Source organism: Drosophila serrata, unplaced genomic scaffold (genome assembly GCF_035046125.1).
Source record: "Drosophila serrata isolate PLE 108 unplaced genomic scaffold, ASM3504612v1 contig_82, whole genome shotgun sequence".
In the NCBI taxonomy this organism is placed as follows: domain Eukaryota; kingdom Metazoa; phylum Arthropoda; class Insecta; order Diptera; family Drosophilidae; genus Drosophila; species Drosophila serrata.
The window spans coordinates 548,596-572,218 of NW_028256980.1; the positions used below are offsets into that span (position 1 = coordinate 548,596).

At 41.3% G+C, this 23,623-nt stretch overlaps 1 protein-coding gene across 2 annotated transcripts in view; it reads right to left on the minus strand.

Moving 5' to 3' along the window:
- Positions 1-15,089, minus strand: part of Atf6 (bZIP_ATF6 domain-containing protein ATf6) — a 41,750-nt gene extending 26,661 nt beyond the window's left edge. Inside the window, exon 1 of one of the 2 annotated variants that reach the window (XM_020944606.2) lies at positions 14,933-15,089. In XM_020944606.2, coding sequence (XP_020800265.2) covers positions 14,933-14,957 — 25 coding nt within the window. In that variant the 5' untranslated portion in view covers positions 14,958-15,089. The remainder of the gene's footprint in view (positions 1-14,932) is intronic. The other variant, XM_086839818.1, reaches the window with a different exon arrangement.
- Positions 15,090-23,623: the final 8,534 nt, after the last annotated feature.

The following is a 23,623-nucleotide window of genomic DNA, read 5'->3' on the forward strand; positions in this document are numbered from 1 at the left end:
GAGGAAAAAAACCAACTTTTGGAACAAATTAATTCCTCATTGGAAGCAGTAGCGATTCCCACATTTTCTGGAAAATACGAGACTTGGCCTGATTCGTGATCTGTTTTGAGTTCACTTGACAATAACGAAAAGCCACAAGTTTTTGTTTATGGGGAAGACAACCAATTTGCCACCCTTTAGCAATAACTACGAACGCAAGAATAGGTCGATTAAATGCTGTATATATATTTTCGTTTTCTGTTTCTTTTCTCTGGTCGGAGCTGCTACAACTGATCGCATCTCTTAGCTTTAACATATATATCAAAACGCTTACAATGTAGCTTAGCTTAAGCTAAGGCGACAGAAGAACAGAGAGAGAAATAGATAAGGAAAATAATAGAGAGCGCAGCAGGTGCAGCCATACACCCATGCGCGCACAATTAGGCGCTAGCGGTCTGCTCCGAACATACTCCCCCCGTTGGAAGAGGTACTGTTCCAACTTCGTCGGCATCGTGGGGCAGAACGGCTAGCTTGGCGACTTTGTGGCCTCCAATTGGCCAACAACTTTTCCGAAATGGGGTCAGAAACGTTTGTGATCCTCCATGCGAATGTTTTCTCTTATCGTAAGAGAGCTGATGAATTCCTCTTGTAGCCAAGAAGGCAGCTGGATTTACTACGGCAGCAAGTGTGCCATCATCAGAATGATGAGTAGGAACGTTGACGGCGGCAGCTAAGACAGACTGAGGAGTAGACGCACTCGGCAGCCCTCCAGACACGATCCAACCAAGTTTGGTGTTCTAAAGGGTTGGCAACGCGCTACCCAAATGAATTTGTCCCGTAGCCATTATTTCAAAGAAGAGTCCAGCACCAATTATGAGATCTATTCGATCTGATCGATTGAAGTGAGGATCAGCGAGCGATATATTTTCCGGAATTTTCCATGATACTGCGTTATATCGAAATGGGGCTGATACTCAGTGATACTATCAGTCACAACCGCGGAGAATAAGGCACGATAGCTTGCATCCAGGGATTGCGCTAGAATGTCGATAGTTGGTTTGCTAGGCAAGAAGTTATAAAGTTTAGCTGAGACGCCGCGTCTTAGATTGCTCGGAAAGGCATAAATTCTCCAGCCTTATTTCTCAAATATATAATAGCGGTTGGAAACAACACGTAATCAATGGGCAGAATATATGTAGGTTTTGGTGGAGGGTTTGAAGAATGCGATGATGAATGTGATGATGCTAATGCTAATGAATATGTTGATGGCTGAGAGTTGTGAAGTGGCTCGGATGATAGAGATGAGGTGGTGGATGGTACAGATGGGTCCTGATTAAAATGCAACAATGAGTGGTGCTTCAATTGACAATATCTGCAGTGCGTTGACTTGCATTGCTGCAAACTATGCCCCTTGCGCAAACAGTTGAGGCACAGGTGCAACTTCTTTGCTTGTCTAAATCGAACATGCGGACTCAAATTTAAAAATCGAGAGCATTTTGGCAAATAATGATCCCTTGCATCACAAAACGAACATAGCGGAAGATTTGAGCTATCAACTGAAGCAATGAAGCTATACATATGCAGGGCTTTTCCCACCTGCTGGCTTGGTGTTTGCGTTACCAAGGCTTGATCCGAATTTTCCATAATCCTACACCTCCTTTACAAGAACGACTCCATAGAATCCCACGTAGATAGATCGCTGATGGACAACTCCTCTTCCCATTTTTCCCGCGTCCTCTGATCGAGCGTGCGACGATGTGAATCAGCAATCCGTCCAAGATTGGTTGCGTAGTGGCCAGGGTACGGATTGCTCGCAGATGCGAATTCATGCAATCGCTTAACTCCCGAAGACCCTTGGCTGATCCCTTCTCGACACCCTTTGACCCAAATATTGCCTGTACGTGTGCCTGAAAATGTAAAACTTTATTATCGAATCGATTTTTGAATAAGTCCAAAGCCTTTCTATAATTGGCATTCGAGCGCTGAAGCGAACGTATGGTCTCTAGAGCCACGCCGCCTGACCTTAGATATTGTAATTTTTTAATATCACTTAGCTCTTCATCATTTCCGATGACCGTGCTGAACGTCGCAATAAAATCCGGCCAATCAGAATAGGATCCATGGAACCGAGCTATCTCCAAAATTGAAAACCGAGGCTTCCTAGATCGGAAAGAAAGATTCGGATGGTTAGTAATTTCTATGGATGTTGAATTTGCAGCGGTTGCAGCCGGCAATTGAGATTTGCGAAGCGCCGCTAAACCTCGATTTATCTTCGCCTTCACATCCATGAACGCCGTGGAGAATTCGATCCGATGGTCGCTTGCTATCTCCGAAAAGTCAGTGAAGTCTGTGCGGAATCAAAGGCCAGATTTAATTAATTAATCCACTCCAGTCGCGCCAGTAAAACAGCTTCATCAAGCTGATCTACAGTCTCCGGGTTTATATAATAATTCATCGAGCTTAATTGCCGCAAAAGAGATTGGGGCTTGGCTCGGTAGAAGTCCACGTCACTTGGCGGCTCATTTTGATGCTGAACCGAGTTTTCTGTGTTTGACATCTTTATTTTCTCACGCTAAAAGAATCAATAAAGAGAAAATGTCTGACCGCTTCGGTATATAGGAACCCGTTTGGTTTTCACCGCGCAAATTAAAGGTAAATCAGCGTCACCGAGATGCAACGGAACCTCGACAATGTTGTTATTGTAATTGTCGGCCTCGAAACAGCGGAGTTTTGGCACACGCGCGTCTATGCTATATATGCATAGGTATATATATGTTCAATAGGCGCTATTTACGACGCTTGGCACAACACAGATTTTGTTTAACAGCGCGATTTAACCGAAAATCAGCAACCGAAACTCAGCTTGGTATGTACAAGGTATGTGTGTGAGTTTGCTTGTGTGCTTATGACCGAATGCCAGTAAGCGACAGCGAAGCAAAGCGATTTGTTTAAACGATATTAAACAACGAACACCGGGTTGCAGGCTCCGAGCCAAAAGATCACGTTGGGGTCACCAAAATGTTTATGGGGAAGACAACGAATTTGCCACCCTTAAGCAATTATTATAACGCACTAATAGGTAATTATATGCTGTCTATATTTTTGTTTTCACTTCTCTGGTCGGAGCTGCAACTACCGACTTTAACATATATCAAAACGCTTACAATGTAGCTTAGCTTAAGCTAAGGCGACAGAAGAAGAGAGAGAGAAATAGATAAGGAAAATAATAGAAAAGCTAAGAGAGCAGCAGGGGCAGCCATAAACCCATGCGCGCACAATTAGGCGCTAGCGGTCTGCTCCTAACAGTTTTATTGCCTGAAATATTATTTGGATGGTGAAACACTCTCCCTAATTAAACATATTGCCGTTGGTTATGATAATTATCGAGACGGATGGGAGAAATTGTAAAATCGTTATAACAAAAAAACTCATATTGTTCGATCTTTTGTTTAGAATTTTCTGTCGTTATCTACCACAAACATTTTAAATATCGTGGAGTTACGTAAGGTAATTGACTCCGTCGACGAATGTAAACGTGGCCTACACGCGCTGAATTGTGAAAGCCAAAATGTGCGGTTAACTCTTATTTATCTTATCTTATCTCAAAGTTAGGTTCTGAAATCAAACAAGCTTGGGCCAACTGTAGTATATCGGCCAAGCAACCTTAAATGATTTATTTACTTTCCTCTTCGCTCATTGTGATACTTTAAAGTCTTGTCAGGATTTACACGTCATGCAAGCTTCAAAAGCAGCCCAGAGTAAACGCCGCCAAGTCGCCTATCATGCAAGTGGATAAAGTCTCACGAATACATATATTGTCAAGGACAGCACAATATATATGCATGTGCCAAATTCAAAGCCCTGGATGTACGAGAACGCCGCACTTTTGCAAGGGATGATAAGCTTTGCTTAAGTTGCCTAAGCCGATCGCATCAAGTCACGGCAACTCCTCGAACAGTTGCTGTCAGTGCAATGCTAAGGATTACACGTTAGTCCACCCGATTGAGTCAAGATCGGTTTCTTTGGCACCTACTCATCTGACTGCTGCTGAAGTAAAGACTGTTAATAAACTTCCTGATGATGCCGCTGGTAGTCATCACACTATGAAGAGGGCTAGAAATCAAGCCATGCTGCCATCTATTCTCGACAATGTTATTGACACATGGGGTAAAAAGACAACATGTCGGTTATTTCGAGTTGAGCTCAATATCTTTCATCTTTCCAAGTGAACGGACGTGTTTTTTTTCTTGCGCTCTCGTTTTGTGTTAAAGTTTGAATCAAACCACCGGGGTTAACTTAAATTTTCTAATTTGTGTATATAGCTTCCAGTTCACTTCGCGTGTGCATGCAGCTATTCTTATTTGTGTATATAATTGGTTTTATTTTCGAATTTAGTTATGCTACTAGGCTAGCTTTTGCATATTTTGCATTCCTTTTTGTCCCAACAGCTAAACGTTTTTGCTATCTACTTATCTCCCACGCTCTCCCACTCTCTCGCTTTAGCTGTGCCGCTGCACTTCTTATCTTATCTGATCTCATTCGCTCTCCCGCTCTCTCGCTCTCGCTGTGACTCTTCACTTCTTTCTTCATAGCTCTGTTGTTTTTTTCCCTTTTTTCTCAAGTAAAAGTACAGTGGTAAGTCCTTATAATGTCCGGAAATATTGTCTGTTTCGTCAAAACCTGCAAAAAGGCAATTGCTGCAGGTGACCTTACAATCGGCTGCTGGCTGTGCGACAACGTCATGCACGCCAAGTGTATTGGAGTAGCAGCTCGGACGGTGGACGATGTAAAAAAAAAAACATCGGCCTGCGTTACTGTTGTGAGGCCTGTCGCGATGTAGAAAGGAAGATGATGTCTTTCATGCGGCAAACCAAAAGCGGTTTTAAGGGAATTTTAACGAGTTTTCGTAAAACTCTTGATATGTTCTTGGCGCTGGACACCCAATTTAATAGCCTTACGCTATTAAATGAGTCTCCTAGGCGCAAAAAAACTGCTACTGGTGGGCAGCATGTAGACGGACCCCAACTACCTGCAACGGGCTCTCAGCAGCAGCCTCCCTCGGCACAGCCCTCGACCTCAGCATTAATTCCAAGAGTGCTGAGATCGAGCGCTAGAAAAGATTCGGTACCCGTATGTGCAGCGGGAGTGCCCGTACCGCCGGTGATTTCTGTTTTGTCCCCCGGGGGTCACAAATATTGACCCCTCAAAGTCCCGAGTTTAAAGATATATCTGCCCAGGGTGTCAGGCCCGGAATACCGGCCGACAATGGCACGGCAGATCTGCCTTGCCAAAAGCCCTTATAGCGGTTCCACCAACGAGACATATCGGAAGATGTTCTCGCCTTTATACAAGGCAAAACAAGAGCCGAAAAAATTAAGATGAAGGTGGAAAAGTTCAAATTTTCTTACGCAAGGGACATTTCTTCTTTCAAAATAAATGTCCCTAACGAGCTCTTTAACACTATTTGCTCTCCCAACTTCTGGCCAGAGTACATCGTTGTTAAGGAATTCGAGGCGAAGGAAAAGAAAAAGCGGCCTGTAGGAATAACTCTTCCCAGGCCTGATCATACCACTGTGCCTTCTACGTCTTCCAATCCCGACCCAAAAAACTAACCTACTCTTTAGGTATTTCCTATCAGAATGCAAGAGGCTTACGTAGTAAGCTTCCTTGTATTCTGATAGCCTTTCGTTTGTATCTCAGGTTATTGTACTCACAGAAACCTGATTAAAGCCAGAGATTCTGAGCTCCGAAGTTTTTCCAGCTGTGTTCACAGTATATCGGATAGATCGCCCTATCAGACGCGGGGGTGGAGTTCTTATAGCGGTGGACTCCTCACTCACGTCAGAATTATTAACCTTCGAGGAATGCAACGATGTTGAATTCCTCTGTGTGAAGCTATCTATCAAAGGTAGCTCCATTTTTATTACCTGTTCCTACATACCTCCACTGTCGGAACTTCCGATTTATTGGAATCACCTTTCCGCTATTCAGATGGTTTCCAGTAAACTTTTGGATAGAGACCAGTTGGTAGTCCTAGGAGATTTTAATATCCCTGGTGCTATTTGGTGCTAAAATAATTCCAACAATACTCTCCATACACCTACACAACATGACTTTATCGCTGGCTTGTTTGAGATTTCGCTGTCTCAAGTCAACCATGTGCGAAATTCCTTACAGCGCTTGCTTGATCTTTGCTTCGTCTCTGATCCTGCGATAGTCAGTTTAGCAAGAGTGGCGCCTCTGACGCAGCCCGAAGATCCTTATCATCCAACTTTCGATGTGACTCTTGATATTGGGTGTGACGTACAGAATGTTTTTGCAAAACGGACTTTGAACGGCTGAATAATTTTATAAACGAGTTCAATTGGTCTGATCTATACATGTGCACTGACATGGCTGTTGCCTTGGATATTTTTTACAGTGCCATGAATTCATTTTTTACTGAATGTGTTCCGTTATATTATCCGCCAAGCTCGAATAAACCGCCGTGGTTTACTAAAGAGTTGAGCCGACTTAAAAATAAAAAATCTAGACTGTATGCTAAATTTAAAATCACCGGTTCTCAATCTGCCCTTTCATCTTATTTATCAGCTAGGTCAAACTTTACCGTGATATAAAAACTATTTAACTCGTTGTAGGGCCCAGTTCTCACAGGACCCAAAACAGTTTTATAATTTCGTTAACACTAAACGTAAGCGTAAAACAGACCCTTCCTCGCTTTCATTTGAAAATACTAATGCAAATAATGATCAGGCAATAGCCGATCTATTTTCGCAGTTTTTTCAAACAACCTATTCTAGCTCTTCGTATCTACACCAGACCTATTCCTACGACATACCCAAATCAAACTTAATTTTCTGTCCTAGCCTAAACGAAAGCTCTCTCCTTTTAGATCTTCATCGGGTCAAGTTTATTCGCCAGGTCCCGACGGAATTCCTGGCTGTGTGCTCAGGTATTATGCCGACGCCCTATCCCCTTCTGAAATTGTTTACCTCGTCCTTAGAAACCTCCCACTTTCCCATTATTTGGAAGGAATCGTGTATTATTCCTCTCCACAAAAAAGGTAGTAAATTGGATGCCAGCAATTATAGAGAAATCTCTAAGTTGTTGGCCATTATATTGTAGATCAGTTATTTCTCCATGTCAACATGGTTTTATTAAGCGAAGATCAACAAAAACGAATCTTTTGGAGCTCTCTTCCTATATTATAAAGGGCTTCCATAATAATTTTTAGACAGATGTAATTTATACTGATTTCAGTAAAGCATTTGACTCTGTTAAGCATTCTTTCCTCGTTAGAAAACTCGATTTAATAGGTTTTCCAAGTGATCTTCTTAATTGAATCTCTAGTTATTTGAATGGCAGGACGCAAAAGGTCCTCTTTAAGAATAATTTATCTAATGTTCTAAGGGTTACATCCCGCAAGGAAGCCAATTGGGACCCTTATTGTTTACATTATTTATAAATGACCTGCCCAAAGTATTGACTAGCTCCAGAGTGCTTATGTACGCGGATGACATCAATCTTTGCGTGCAATACAATGACGTTGCCTGCCAGTCGGACTTACAAACAGATCTTAATCATTTTCAAACTTGGTGCCGTGTAAAATTATTAAACTTAAATGGCTCGAAATGCAAGCTAATGACATTCTCTCGTGTCGCTCCTAAGCTTGCTACTTACACGCTGAACGGCTGCTCTTTGGAAAGAATTAATACAGTTGACGATTTGGGCGTCCGCTTGGACCCAAAACTTGACTTTATTAATCATATTTCGTCTATGGTGAATAGAGCTAGGGGTGTGCTTGGATTTATTAAACGGTGGTCGAAGGAATTCAATGACCCCTATGTTACTAAATCCTTATATACTTCCTTAGTTCGTCCTATCTTAGAATATGGATGCGGCGTTTGGAGCCCTCAGTACGGCGTCCATAGTAAACGCATTGAGTCGGTTCAAAAGAACTTTTTACTTTTCGCTCTACGCGGTTTAAATTGGGATGCAAACCAAAGATTACCTTCCTACTCTAGTAGACTCCTATTAATAAACTTGCCGTCCTTAGCCAATTCCATGTACCATGTAGAACTACTAGATCCAATATCCCATTGGTGTTGCGCCACTGTAGAACCTCCTTTGAACTGCATGAACCTTTTAGAGTGTTATGTGCAAATTATAATGATTTGTACACACTAATCTCTAACGTAGATACCCTTCCCAAATTAAAATCATTAATACTAACACACTTAGTAAGCATGCAAGCTAACAATCTGGCAGCACGCCGGTAGTCAATTTCCTCGTATTCTGTCCTATATTTTCCATCGCACCTACTAACACCTAACCCAAACAGGCACGTGCCTGGTGTCATACGGGTCACTTGAATGTACATTAGTGACCTTAGTGCATCAACGTCCATTAGTTTATAAAAACGGTTGCGCTCTCTGAAAGCCCATGCCACAGGAGAATTGTAAGTATCCTGCTGACTCTTTAGAACAGGATTCTTTTCGATTTGTTAAAGTTTTGGGGAAATCTTGGGAACCAAAAACCGACTCTTCCTCAAGCTAGAAATTACCAGAATTACAAGAGCTCTAACCAAACGCACGTTGCTCTCGGAACTATCCGAGATGTACGACCCACTGGGTTTGCTTGCGCCCACAACTGTGATTCTAAAGATTCTCTTTAAAGATAGCTAGCTGAGATTTGTCGAATGGAATGAGGTATTAGTTCCCCAATTATGTACACGGTGGTAACAGTTCGTATTTCAAATGCATGTATGGGAAACTTATCGAAACTAATAATGGATATGCGGTCAAACTGATAACGCCAAATACTCGTGTTTCACCTATTAAGCCTATCTTCATTCCACGACTTGAGTGAAACGCAGCTCATTTACTATCGGTCCCTTTTCCCTGGTCAAGCAAGGACTAAATATTTATATTTCCAGAATAAATTGTTGGTCAGACTCTGAAATAGCCCTGAATTGGCTATCATCTTGCCGATTATCAAAATTGGTAGCTTAAACCAGCTTGGCTATCACAGTCACGCACAGCTTGGCCACCTGTTAAGGGTAAGTTTGTTTTGTCAACTGAAGAAAAAGCATGTTTAGAGGAAAGGCCGAACCCAAGGTTAATCTTGGAAATGTCAGATTTTCATGAAATTTGACACAAAATTTAAGACTAATATAAAATGCCTATGCCTAAAATTTGATGAAAATCAGTTGAAAACTGAAAAGGTTATAAATTTAATTGTATTAATTTCTCGATCGTTCCTATGGGAGCTATATGATATAGTAGTCCGATTTTCATAAAATTTTATGCAAAATTGTAGAGTATAGTAAAATGGCTATATCTCAAATTTGATCCAATTCTATTGAAAACTGAAAAAGTTAAAAATTTTTTTGTACAAATTTTCCGATCATTCCTATGGCAGCTATTAATATAGTCGTCAGATCCGGCCCGTTCCGACATATATACGAGTGAGAGTATATAGAAGGCTAACTACAAAGTTTCATTCAGATAGCTTCAAAACTGAGAGACTAGTTTGCGTAGAAACCGACAGACGGACAGACGGACATGGCTAGATCGACTCGGCTGTTGATCCTGATCAAGAATATATATACTTTATATAGTCGGAGGTGCCTCCTTCACTGCGTTGCAAACTTCTGACTGAAATTATAATACCCTGCAAGGGTATAAAAATAAGTTTGGCGGTGAAAATAATTGTGAATTTGTGTAAATACTTTTGACTACACCTGTATATGATATAGTCGTTAAATTTGACAGAAAATTGTAGAATAATATAACATGGCTGTATGTCAAATTTGATGACAATATGATAAACTGAAAGTTATAATTTTTAATTGTATTAATTTATCGTTCGTTCCTATGGGAGCTATATGATATAGTAGTCCGATTTTCATAAAATTGTAGAATAATATAATATACTAGCCGGCCCGTCCCTGCTTCGCACGGGAATTAAACATTACATTTAGATTAGTCAATTTTAACACATTCATAATAATAATAATAATATGACACATATTCATCCTTTTTTTTTCAATTATTGAGTTCATTACATTTATTTAGTTAGTGCTTCTCTGTAAACAATATTTGATGTTGTTTTATTTTGTGGCAGCAAAATAAATTGATTTTCAGGGGCTCCGACTCGCGATAGACCAACATACAGTTGACCATGAGTAAAACATTTATTTCGCAGATCGATCCCTACTAATTCGAAGGTTTGGCCTTGGGACTTGTTAATTGTTAATGCGAAAGATGTTTTTACCGGAAATTGAAGCCGTTTAAATGGGATTGGCAGATCAGTTGGGATCATCGGTATCCTCGGTATATGAGCTAGTTGACCACTTGCTGGGCCAGTGATAATATTTGCTACTATTAAATTGTCCTTTAACTCCTTAATAAGCAGCCTCGTCCCATTACACATGCTCGGAGGGTTTAAATTTCTTAAAAGCATGATTGGGATTCCGATTTTTAACGTCAATTCATGGGGTGGCAGTCCAGAAGGGTTCAACGAATTTAAAAATTCCTGTGGATAATGGACTGCATCTTCAATATTCGTTACAGTGTCGATCGATTTGTATGTTTTTGTTTGGCCGGGGACTTTTTGAACAATCAGATTATTTATTTCATTGACAGTATCATTCTTAGGTGATACTATAGCCCGAGAACACAGCCAATGGAAGTCTCTTTCGTGCAAATTCTCGATATCAGGGTATACAGAATCTATTAAATTTTCCATATTTTCCAAAAATCCAAATTTTTAGCAGTTGCTGTGGAAAATCGCTATCAGTGATTCCATGTAGATGAGCTCTCATATTTGTCCTTAATTTTAATGTTTCAAACGTAGTCCATATGGGAGACGATTTCAAACATGCCTTGATGATATCTGCTCGCGTGCCTCTGTTAATAACGGGGAGAGTCTGTTGAAAATCTCCAGCAAATACAAAAGTAATCCCGCCCATGACTGCAGAGGAGTTCCTTAGATCCTGTAAGGTTCTGTTCACGGCCTCTATATGTGCTCTATGGCTCATCGTGCATTCGTCCCACATAATCAATGAGGCGTCTTTTAGTAATTTACCAATAGGTCCATTTTTGTGTATTGAACATGTAGATTGTTGTTCATGATTGACGTATAGTGGAAGTTTAAAAGTAGTATGAGCAGTTTTGCCATCCTTCAAAAGAGTTGCTGCATTCATCACAGCATCCCGCAAATGGATATATTCCTCGGACCGAAGTTTCGTCTGATTCAATCTAAGAGGCCTGACAGTATATGCAGACCTGATGCATCCGGCCAATAACGACATTCGATTCGAGCTGTAATCAATAGTTGGATTATATCTGATCTTCTGCAAGCTGTAAACGCGCTTCAGCTACCCTTGCCCTGTCGCGTTCATTATTTTGAGAGTGAATCAAATCGATTGCTGCAGAACGCGACTGTCTAACTCTTAATCGTTTTCTCTCAAGCCTATCTGCTCGTCTTTCTGCTGATTCTTCCTTGTGCATCTGCATTGCTCTCAGCCGCTCAGTCTCTCGGATGGAGGCCCGTTCTTCGTCAGTTATATTCGTAATCTTACGTCTTTTTGCTTCTGTATTACGCTTACGACGACCCAAACTCTACTTCTTGGGTGGCAGGACTTCGTTTCTTACTGAACCTGAACAAAAAAATAAAATTTTTATCTCCAATTCCTTATTTCAATATGTTTTGAATGTTTGACAGGAAATGCTTTGGCTGCCTGTAGAGGGCGGTAGATGTAAGGTAGTTTTTTGTTTTTTTTTTTTAACACCTTGGATTACGTTATCTTAATTTTAGTAAGGATGCCTTTTTTTTTTAAAATGAAATATAGCCTATGACACTCAGGAATGATGTAGCTTTCCAACAGTGAAAGAATTTTTCAAATCTGCCAAGTACTTTCGGAGCCTATTCAATTCATACAAACAAACAAACAAACTTACATTACCTCTTTATATAATAGTATAGAAATATATCCTTAATTTGATTAAATTCTGTTGAAAACTGAAAACGGTATATTTTTTTTTTTGCAAAAAAACTTTCTATTATGATTATGGCAGCTATATGATATAGTCGTCCGACCTGACCCGTTCCGACATATATACGAGTGAGAGTATATTGAAGTTTAACTACAAAGTTTCATTCGGATAGCTTAATAACTGAGAGACGAGTTTGCGTAGAAACAGACAGACGGACATGGCTAGATCGACTCGGCTGTTGATGCTGATCATGTATATATATTTTATATGGTCGGAGGTGACTCCTTCACTGCGTTGCAAACTTATGACTGAAATCTGAATCTTGGGATCCAAAAACCGACTCTTCCTCAAGCTAGAAATTACCAGAATTACAAGAGCTCTAACCAAACGCACGTTGCTCTCGGAACTATCCGAGATGTACGACCCACTGGGTTTGCTTGCGCCCACAACTGTGATTCTAAAGATTCTCTTTAAAGATAGCTAGCTGAGATTTGTCGAATGGAATGAGGTATTAGTTCCCCAATTATGTACACGGTGGTAACAGTTCGTATTTCAAATGCATGTATGGGAAACTTATCGAAACTAATAATGGATATGCGGTCAAACTGATAACGCCAAATACTCGTGTTTCACCTATTAAGCCTATCTTCATTCCACGACTTGAGTGAAACGCAGCTCATTTACTATCGGTCCCTTTTCCCTGGTCAAGCAAGGACTAAATATTTATATTTCCAGAATAAATTGTTGGTCAGACTCTGAAATAGCCCTGACTTGGCTATCATCATGCCGATTATCAAAATTGGTAGCTTAAACCAGCTTGGCTATCACAGTCACGCACAGCTTGGCCACCTGTTAAGGGTAAGTTTGTTTTGTCAACTGAAGAAAAGGCATGTTTAGAGGAAAGGCCGAACCCAAGGTTAATCTTGGAAATGTCAGATTTTCATGAAATTTGACACAAAATTTAAAACTAATATAAAATGCCTATGCCTAAAATTTGATGAAAATCAGTTGAAAACTGAAAAGGTTATAAATTTAATTGTATTAATTTCTCGATCGTTCCTATGGGAGCTATATGATATAGTAGTCCGATTTTCATAAAATTTTATGCAAAATTGTAGAGTATAGTAAAATGGCTATATCTCAAATTTGATCCAATTCTATTGAAAACTGAAAAAGTTAAAAATTTTGTTGTACAAATTTTCCGATCATTCCTATGGCAGCTATTAATATAGTCGTCAGATCCGGCCCGTTCCGACATATATACGAGTGAGAGTATATAGAAGGCTAACTACAAAGTTTCATTCAGATAGCTTAAAAACTGAGAGACTAGTTTGCGTAGAAACCGACAGACGGACAGACGGACATGGCTAGATCGACTCGGCTGTTGATCCTGATCAAGAATATATATACTTTATATAGTCGGAGGTGCCTCCTTCACTGCGTTGCAAACTTCTGACTGAAATTATAATACCCTGCAAGGGTATAAAAATAGAAAACAAAAGAACTCTTCCAATGCTAGTTGTGGGGACACTTCCGCGACTCTTAGGAAAGCCACCTGCGAGTCCTTTAGAAGATCAGAAAGTTATTTCGCGGGCGATTAAATTAATCTTTTAGAAGAGTCCTCGCGATAGAAATGGTTTTCTGGGTTAAAACTAGTAAGGTGTTGCACAGCTATATATGTACATACATACAAAGGTAGTCAAAAGTATTTAGACATCGACCATTTTCATAGCCAAATTTCTTTTAGTTCTTATTCTTGATGTTATTAAAATTAAATAATATTTTTTTGTGACAATCTCATAAGTTACTTTAAGGGGGTAGACCACCCTGAACGCATGAAAATTGGAGTGTTTTTCAAAAATTCATTTTGATTAAGTTATTAGGAATAAAACTTTTTATTTATTAGTACATCAAAGTACATATGTTAAACTCAAAAATACTTATTGAAAGAAAAAAAATATTTACGAACCTCGGAGATATAGCTAGTCAAAAAACGATTTTTTTTTTAGGGAATGGTCGGATGGTGTACATGCTGCACACCACATTTGTTATCCGAAATTCAAAAACAAAAATTTTTTATAAGCTATATAAGTATGGCTATAGCATGACGTAGCCGTTTTTGGGGAAAAATTTTTTTGAGCAAATGGGAGCACTTTGAAAAAAAAAAATTTTTTTTTTTTACGAAATTTTTGTTTTAAAAATGTATAACTTTAAAACAAAAAATCATATCAAAAAAATTCTTCGTCATGGTATAGAGGGCATTATAGAGAAGCTGTGTAAGAAATTTGAGGAGAATCGGTCTAGCGGTTTTGGAGAAATCATGTACACCGTTTTAAAAAAACGTAGTTTTGAGAAAAACGCAAAAGAAGATAAAGAAAGTACTCTAAGGTATACCGACAGCGCTCACTTCTAATGGCTGTAGAGTCCACGAGTAATGAGATATTTTTAAGCCCGATATCTTAAAATGACCGTATGAATATCGGCATCAAGATTAAGTAAAAAAAAATTTCGATTTTTAAAAAATGTCAGGGTGGTCTACCCCTTTAATAATAGTTAAAAAAATGTGCTTATGTATTGATGAAGGCTTTCAATTGGTTGGAATTGAGTTTATTTAGCTATATCCAAAGTAATAGACATATTTTCTTTTGCTTTGAATATTGTTCTATGAACCGTTATCTTTTGTTTTCGTTTTCTGCTTGTTTCTGAATAGATCATTTTATGCAATAAAAAAATTTCATGGAAATCGGTCAACAAAAACAAGAATAACAAAAATAAGTTTGGCGGTGAAAATAATTGTGAATTTGTGTAAATATTTTTGACTACCCCTGTATATATTTTTGTATACGTTACCAGTTGTTAGCATAAGCCCCAATCGTTAGTAGAAACAATTTCTTTTTTACGACATATAAACAACATTAACACCAAAGATGCACAATCTAATGCAATAACCTTACCATTGGGGTAATCATAGAATTCCATATCTTATAAAATTAACTTGATCCAAACATTTCTAAATTGACGAACGCACAAAAATCATAAAGGGATGAAACAATTCGTAGTGACAATTAGAGCTGCAAAACAGTCGATGGCACTATCGATATATCGAATAGTTGCTTTGGCCGTTCACTATCAATGGTTCTTTTCAACCATCGATTGTTATGTCACTTACACACTCTTTTTTATTTGGCGCCACCATTAGATATAGAAACACATTTTTGACAAAATTTCATGTCCGTCAAAGTAGCGTCGAAATGGAACGGTGGGTAGTAGAACATGGGGGATCTCTAATAATTAATTTGTTTCGTAAGTAAAGCACTAATTCGAATAAAATAAAGTTTTTAAATGCTAAAAAATAAATTTACTATTGTTTTTTACTGGGTTTCAAGACATTTAACATTTGGATATATTAAAAAAAGCATTTGAAAAATCGGGTTTCCACGGATATCTTAATAACTCGGCTAATCAAATGCGTGCAGCAATACTCGATATACCAAAATGAAGGACATATATTGTAGTTTTACCCTACCAAGATTCAATTTCTTCAAGCAGTTTCAGTTTTTGAGCAAATCGCATAATAGTGATCCAACATCGGGGTCGGCTCCATACAAAATAGGGCATCAAATTTTTAAGGCATATAACTTCGATTTACGAACGCGTGCACATATGCACGGTATATATGCTTACTAGGAGAAAATTAGCGGATATTTGGTGAACATTTATATTATTTTAAACCGTCAGATTTCTAGAAAATCGAATAACAGTGGGTGGTGTATTTGGGCTAGGATATAGGTAGGATAGGTATTCCTAGTGGGGGTGATGCAAATGAGCGAACCGGGAAATTCGGATGAGGATTAAGAGCCTTTCTCTTGGCCGAGGCATTGAAGGAGATTAAGAAGTAATGGGCTGAAGGTACGGAACTGAGGGAACGAACCGAGGCTATGAAGGGACGTGCTGGAAGAATTTTTGCCTCGCCAGCACGCAGCCGATTTCCAGGCCGCCTATCCCGTTGGTGCAACTGGTGGGGAGCAATATAAAATTATTTTTAGTGTTATTTATTTATTGTTAGTGTTAGTGTCGTTTACCTTGTCCTCCGCTTGGCCGTATCCTGGGTCCGGGATTTGTGCAACACAAGCGCTGTGATCGAGGGGGAACGGAGCAGAAGCCAGGCCAGTTGTCTTAAATTTTTATCTCAAACACCCGAACCCTTCTAATTTCTCTTGGAGCTCCAGCAGGGATTAGGGACGAAAGAGGTAATCTTTTGGTGGCCAAATCGAGGCCAAATTATTGAGGCGCTTCTCCTCCAGGGGCCAAGATCTCGCCGGGAGTGAGGGGACGCCTAATACACATCACTTACCTGCCATTTTAAATATAAGAGCTACAATTTTGTTGAACAGCGATAAAATATAGAAATGAACATGCAGAAGAGTACTTTTTCTTGGGGGAGATGAGCCGGTCGCCTGGAATAGACTCCGGCCCGCCGGAAATGGGTGATGCCCCTTAAATGACCAGGAGGCATCACAGGATGGATGGGTGCGTCGTAGCGGAAACACCAATGCCACCAATTTGTCCCAGCAGTGTCGTCCGCCTATATTTATGTTTTTATTTACCTTTTTTGTAATTAGTGATGACAGTTTTGTTAGAGTTGAGTGATGTCAGAGACGTCCGACTAGTTCGATGTTTTATAGTGCGGACTGCGGGCATTGGGTCGAACCCATCCCTGGGCCTCATGAGCTAGCCCAGCCTTGCCCAAGGAAGGCAGTTCCGTAACAATATGGCTCCCAAATAAAAACAAATCAAAGAATAGCGGAATGGCGATGTCTCGTTAGGTCACGTCCCGGGGCATCCAGCCTCCGCAATCGGCCGCATGGCCTATATTGATGGCCTGCAATTGCACCTAGGACCGGGGACTGGCGGCCCAGGCGTAAGTATTGTTAATGTTTCCTTCTTTCTTTCCCACAAAGGACGGAAGGCTTGCTCCGCAGAAGGACTGACAATTGCTCCTGGGCACTGTTTGCAAGGGTTCTGCTGTGGCAAGGGGGTGGCATCCGGGCGTGGAAACGACGAATTTGCATACCTCGGCCCACAAATCCGTGCATGAAGCACGAGATGAAAACAATTGTGAGATAATTTAGGAGATAGGGATACATGTTGTTTATTTAATTAACGTAAAGATGTTTGTTTTCCATGTTAATGTCAATTTGTGCATATTCTTGAGTTTTCCCGGTGGATGGGGCTTTCTGGTAGCATTCTGTTGGTGAAGTCGTGACCCGCAGGTCTCACTGCGCGCAGCACGACCACCGTAATCAGAGCCTCGGAGTCCCAGCCATCAAGGAAAGTCCTACGGGATACTGCTGAAGGCCTATGTCCTTAACTGGCGACTTTCAGTCCAGCTGAAAGTTAGTCCAGTTGACGAATGGCCGGATTAGGGACGACACGGGACAATTGAAGATGCAAGCATCTGGCGCGGAGTCCACCGGCGGTTGCTCGGCCAGCTCCCCTGAAAATTTAGAAAAAAATAATTATTTATTGATATTGTAGAAATAATTCGTTTTCTTACCGACTTGTTATTTATTGTTATTATTTATTGCATTGCATGTTGATTTATATATTTAGCATAGAGATATTTATTTAGTGTGAATAAAGCCGTTAGCTGTTAGGAATTAAGGAAAATGGATTATGGCAGGGGATAAGGGATGTAACTATAAGCTTAGGTCGAAGGGTCATTTAGCCTAGGAGGAGGAGTTGTGGTCCGCGGATGCGGAGGATGCTGTTGGGTTCGCGCCGCCGCGGCCCTCAATGGGGTTGCAGAGGACACCCCCATCTCGGCGACAACACCAGTCACCGGAGGAGCATATCCATCCAAATGCGTTCGGGGCAGCAGCTGACCACCTGGTGTAGATGTATCCCGCTCAGAGTTCACTACATTTCCAGGATCCGCCCGTGGCTCAGGCAGCAGAAAAATACCGCAAGTCCCAAGAAGCTGGGATCCGCCAGAGCTTGCAGGACGAGATGCGGGCCGGGTTTCTGGAAATGGTGAAGTTAATGAACGAGGTGCTGAGACCCTCAACAAAGCCGCAACACGTTCCAGGAGGGAGCGCGGTTATTCAGCAGCAGCCGATGGCAGCAGGCTCTCAACAACGCTAACAGCAGCAGCCACCGTCGTTTGGACGATCTAGGGAAACGGCTGCTGGGCAAGCGACGCGGCCAACTCCACGAGTCCCACCCAGAGGGCACCGAGCCGAGAGCCAACAGCCCAAACGGTTCCACCGAGGCTGAGGAGACGCGTCGAGATGACTTCGCGGGCCGGAACTGGCGCGTGGAGGACCACTGAGCTGGCGATTTCCGTGACGTACGGATGTACGTCAACTGGGACGTGGGACACAGTTCCTATGGCACAAGGGTGGATAGGTGGAACGTCTCGTTCAGCAGTGAGGACGAGCGGAAACACATCGAGGGCTTCCTTTTCCGCTTAGAGTACCTCCGCGAAACGGATGGCTAGGCGATCCAAAAGCGGCAGGATCTCGCCCAGGGAGGAACACCGCCAAATAGAGGAGCCAGAAAGGAAGCAGAAATTAAATAAGAGATATAAAACTGATAGGCTAAGATATTTACCCGTTGAAGAGCGAATGCGACGGTATTTAGAAGTAAGAAACCGGATTTTCGAACAACACAGCGCAAGGTATCCCGATCCGTCATGAAGGCCCGGGATCGGTTTAAGAAACGCCAGGGGAAGCGAAGAGAAGTCGTTGCGGCCGTCAAGCGGGGAGACACCCACAATCCCAGACCCTTTGCCCAAATAAAGGTCTTAGGCCAGCAGCTGACTTGGCTGTTAGACACCAGATCGAATGTCAGTCTGCTCGGGCAAGGCAGAAGGCAGCTGGTGGACGCGTTGGGTGTCCCGGTGCAAAAGTATTTCTTGGTGGTGCTAACAGCTGCTGGCTCGGTCGATCATCGGTCGGATCAAGGTACCTGTAGAAAACAAAGGAAGGGTAGATAATATCCTATTTTATTTGTGCCCGTACCTGGAGCAGGCGGCATACCTCGGCATTGATTTTTGGCGGACGTTTGACCTGGCTCCGGCAGGCCATGAAGAAGGCCGAGAAAATTCACGCCAGGGAAATGGAGCACTACGCAGACCAGGAGGATAACGACGAGGAGAAAACGGACCTCAAATCCTGGACGCTATCCGGAGCTGAGTCCCGGGAGATGGAGGAAATCAAGCAGGGGTTTCTCAACTTCGAGAAGAACGGCTTGGGTACCACTGGCCTGGAAAAGTACACAATCGAGCTGGTGGAAACTGCGAAGATTTTCAAAGACCGGCCCTATCCGATGTCTCCGGCGAAGCTGAACATGGTCGAGGACGAGGTCGACAAAATGCTAGCCCTGGGATTCATCGAGGAGAGCAAGAGCCCTTGGAGCAACCGGACGACAATACTGTCGAAGCCTGGAAAGGACAGATTCTGCCTAGACGCCAAGAAACTGAACGACGTGACCGTCATGACCGTCGATGGAATCCTGTCCAAAATCGATCAAACGCACTTCATCTCCAGTGTAGATTTGAAATTCGCGTTCTGGCAGATCGAACTGGACGAGTCCTGTTCCAGTCCTGTTGCAGGCCGATTTTAAGCGGCACTTCTACATCCAGTGTGACGCATCGCATATCGGAGTTGGAACCGTTCTTTTCCAAAAGAACGAGGATAACCAGGAGCAGCCTTCTTCTTATTCTCGGCAAAGATGAACAGGTACCAGGTGAACTATACTGTCACCGAGAAAGAGTGTTTGCAGCTCAGTGAGCAAGCCCATTCAGACCCAAAGGCAGCTCACGGCGGGATGGGGAAGACAATGGAGATCCTTCGGTGGCAGTTTTACTGGCCCGGGATGGTACTGCAGGTGCGGGAATTTGTCTGAAGATGCCAGACTTTCGAATCACCGGATGATGGTCGGGATCGGCGAGCGGGTACAGACAGAGCGGCCATTCCAGAAGCTGTACATCGACTTCCCGTGGTGGACCACTTTTCCAAGTATACATTCCTGAAGACCATGAGGGAAACGACAGCCTCGAACGTTGTGGATTTCAACAAGGTCTTCTACAAGTTCGGGGTTCCAGAGATCGTACACTCGGACCATAAACAACAGTTTGCGTCGAAGATCTTCGATGAGGCCATGGAAAGCTTTGGGATCCACAGAGCAACGCAGCGGATCGGGTTAAGCATACTGGCGGCTATCCGAGGGTTCCTGGAGAACGACCTTAGGGAATGGGAACCTATCTTCCCGAGATCGAGGTGGCCCTCCGGAATGAAGTTCACTCGGCTACGGGAGAAGCGCCATTTTTCACGCTTTTCGGACACCACATCTTCCAGCATAGTTCCAGCTACCGACTAGCCAGGAAGCTGCAGTCGCTGTGCGACCACGAGATGGCCGGTATGCCGACTGCCGACAAGCTCCGAGTAGTGCAGGAGAAGGTGCGAAAGTGTTTGGAGTCCTCATACGATCGCAGTCGCCGACGTTACGACGAGACGGCCAGAGTGTTTGCTGCAAGGGTTCATTGAAGGAGATGAAGAAGTAACGGGCTGGAGGTACGGAACTGAGGGAACGAACCGAGGCCATAAAGGGAGGTGCTGGAAGAAAAAAACGGGAGTTCCAAAGATTGAGGCAAGACGTGCGCGGCGAGAAATACGGAATTGTGGACGTGAGCGCTGTTAAGTTTTGTAGATGACGTTTCCAGATAGCCGCCTTACCGTCGCCAGAGCCAGCTAAAGCTGCTTAAAATCATTATATTCAATTGGTAATCTCGCCTTAAGGGCAGATAGCAACGGAGAGAAGTTCTACCATCATATAGCTTACTCCGATCAACTCCAGAGTGCTGGCGAGACGGCAAGCACCGTGACCCCCTACATCCCCTGCGACTGCTGAGTGGGAACTTCCGGAGACACACACACTTAAAATATAATTTATACCCTGCAGTATCGCGTGTCATCAATAGCCATTGTCATCAACCGGCCGACTGCGACTTCTATAGAGTAGACGCTCTGCCGACTGCGACTTCTACCGAGTCGACGCTCTGCCGGCTGCGACTTCTATAAATTCGACGCTCTGCCGACTGCGACTTGTACGGAGCCTACGCTCTAATGTTGCCATGGTGACTGTCTCACTCACTCTTCAAACGAGCGAGATGAGCCAAAAGCAAATAAGTTAACAATTAAAATCGAACCAACTGTTTCGCACCCTAGAAATTTAGCATTTCTATTTGTATAATATATTATCATGAACAATTATAATGATAATTAGAAATAAATATTCTTTAAATATAAAACGAGAATGAAATAATAATTGCAAATCGAATAAATAGTTTGAGTTGCAATAACATTTTAAGTAACTTTTTGCCTAGTCGGATATATCCTTCATACCCTGTTTCCAATGGAAGCAGAACACTCGGACACAAGTTTGCCAAACGGGACTTTGTGAAACGAAACTAACAATAAGAGAAAAAAACGGACTTGAGGATCCGTTTTTCCGGATCGTTGTTCGTTTTGTTGTTGGAGGCACGGTCCTTTTTTTTCCTTTCCGTTTTTCGTGTTTTCACTTGCAGTTAAACAGTGAGCTAAATAAGAAGTGTGCGCAGGCCAAATTTGAAAAAAAAAATTATACATATACATATAAATATTCTGTTCAGTTTTCAATAATTGAAATTATATATCAGGTGAGTTTTTATTTAAAGATTTAAAAAAGTTTACTTTCGTATCAATTCTGTCTTCTATTTTGTGTACATCTTCCCCTTCTCACACTTCGTGTCTGCATGCAGCTATTGTACTTAGAGTACAACATCGATGGTGCGAAGTGTAAGAAAAGGCTTCGAGACCATAAGAAGTTCTACTCAGCACTCCTAGGTAATTATGTATTTGTTTTTAGATTTTGATTTCGATTTATTTTCCATATTTTCCTTTTTCAGATGCAATAAGTCAAGTTGATGCAACGGAGCCAGCTGCCAAACTGTTGACTAAAAGACTTCGTTGCGCAAAAAAGTTGGAGGCACAACACAAAAAAAGGAAAAGGGATGATGGCGTTTTAGAATGCGGTCCGAGCGTTTTCCAATACCTCAATACTTAATTTTTCATGTTTATTATTATTATTTGATTATTATTATTATTTTTAATTTATTTTGTATTATTATTATTAGAACTTTTTTTAATTTAATTATTTTTATTATTTAATGCATAATTTTAATTTTATTATGTTACTTTTTAATAGAATATGAAAAAAGTGAATAAATTGAAATATGAAATTATATATTTTTTTTATGAAATATAATTATGTTTTGTAATTGATTTATTGTTGATGATTCATTGATGAATTGTTGATGAATTGATGATGAATTGTTGATGAAACATCGATGAATTGATGATGAAACATCTATGTTTTATCGATGTGTCATCAACAAAACATCGATGAATTGATGATGAATTGTTGATGAAACATTGATGTTTCATCGATGTGTCATCAACAAAACATCGATGAATTGATGATGAATTGTTGATGAAACATCGATGAATTGTTGATGAAACATCGATGTTTCATCGATGTGTCATCAACAATACATCGATGAATTGATGATGAATCATCGATTTATTGTTGATGAATTTCTATTGATGACAGCCTAGGACATGCCCATGTTAAATTCATCAACAGTTTGTATGGCCTGTCATCGATGAATCATCAACAGCACCCCCTTCGCTGTTGATGAAACGTTGATGAATTACTGATGACAGGTACTGCAGGGTGTTTTGTTCGCAAGCGAAACGACGAAAAATGTAAATGTTATGTTTTGGGCTGCTGCCCGCTTGTTAGGTAGAGAGGGGGACGAGAACGGCAGCAGAAACAGCTGATGTGTACATGTGCATGCCCAGTCGTACTTTGCTTCATGCGGTGAGTGATTCTGGATAAAAAACTATGACGAGCAGGGATGGCCTTATGCACAGTCCCCAATTCAGCAAAGCGGCAAGCGTGGCATTCATGTACATAAATCGAACTCTGTTCCGTTGAATGTAGAATTCTGTGCTAATTTCTCAGGAAGGCATTTCCCTTTCGCGATATTTTTTTTAACACGAAGTGCGCCGATAAAAAAAAATCAGCAATTATTTTACGTTTTGCTTTTCAAACTACGTATAATTCCTCTAAATGAAAATCGAAAAATATCTAGGGAATAGAATCCTATTGATATGAATATAGTATTATATTTTCAGGAGCTTGTGTACTTTTTATGCAGTATAATTTTGTTATCTTATTTAACCAAGTTATTGATTTATTTTAATGTTGTTGGTCGATCTTTAACTGAAACAAAAATTGTTAAAAAAAATTCATTGATTTAACAAATTAAAAAATAAATTAAGAAAATGTTTGCCTCGTGCGGGATTTTAACTCGCGCTACCCTTTTAAGAAGGTGGATTTCCAACCCCAGAGCCACGCGTTACGCGTTGTCGCGACGACAAAGACAAATATCAAGCGAGCAATAAATTAAATGTCCTAATGGGGTTGCAAGTTTTTGTCCCTCGCACACGCGATATAGCGCGGACGCAATTTTAGTTATCTACGAGGCGCGATGTGTAAGCGGCCGGACTGTTTAATTTTAAGATGTAGGTTCGATCCCC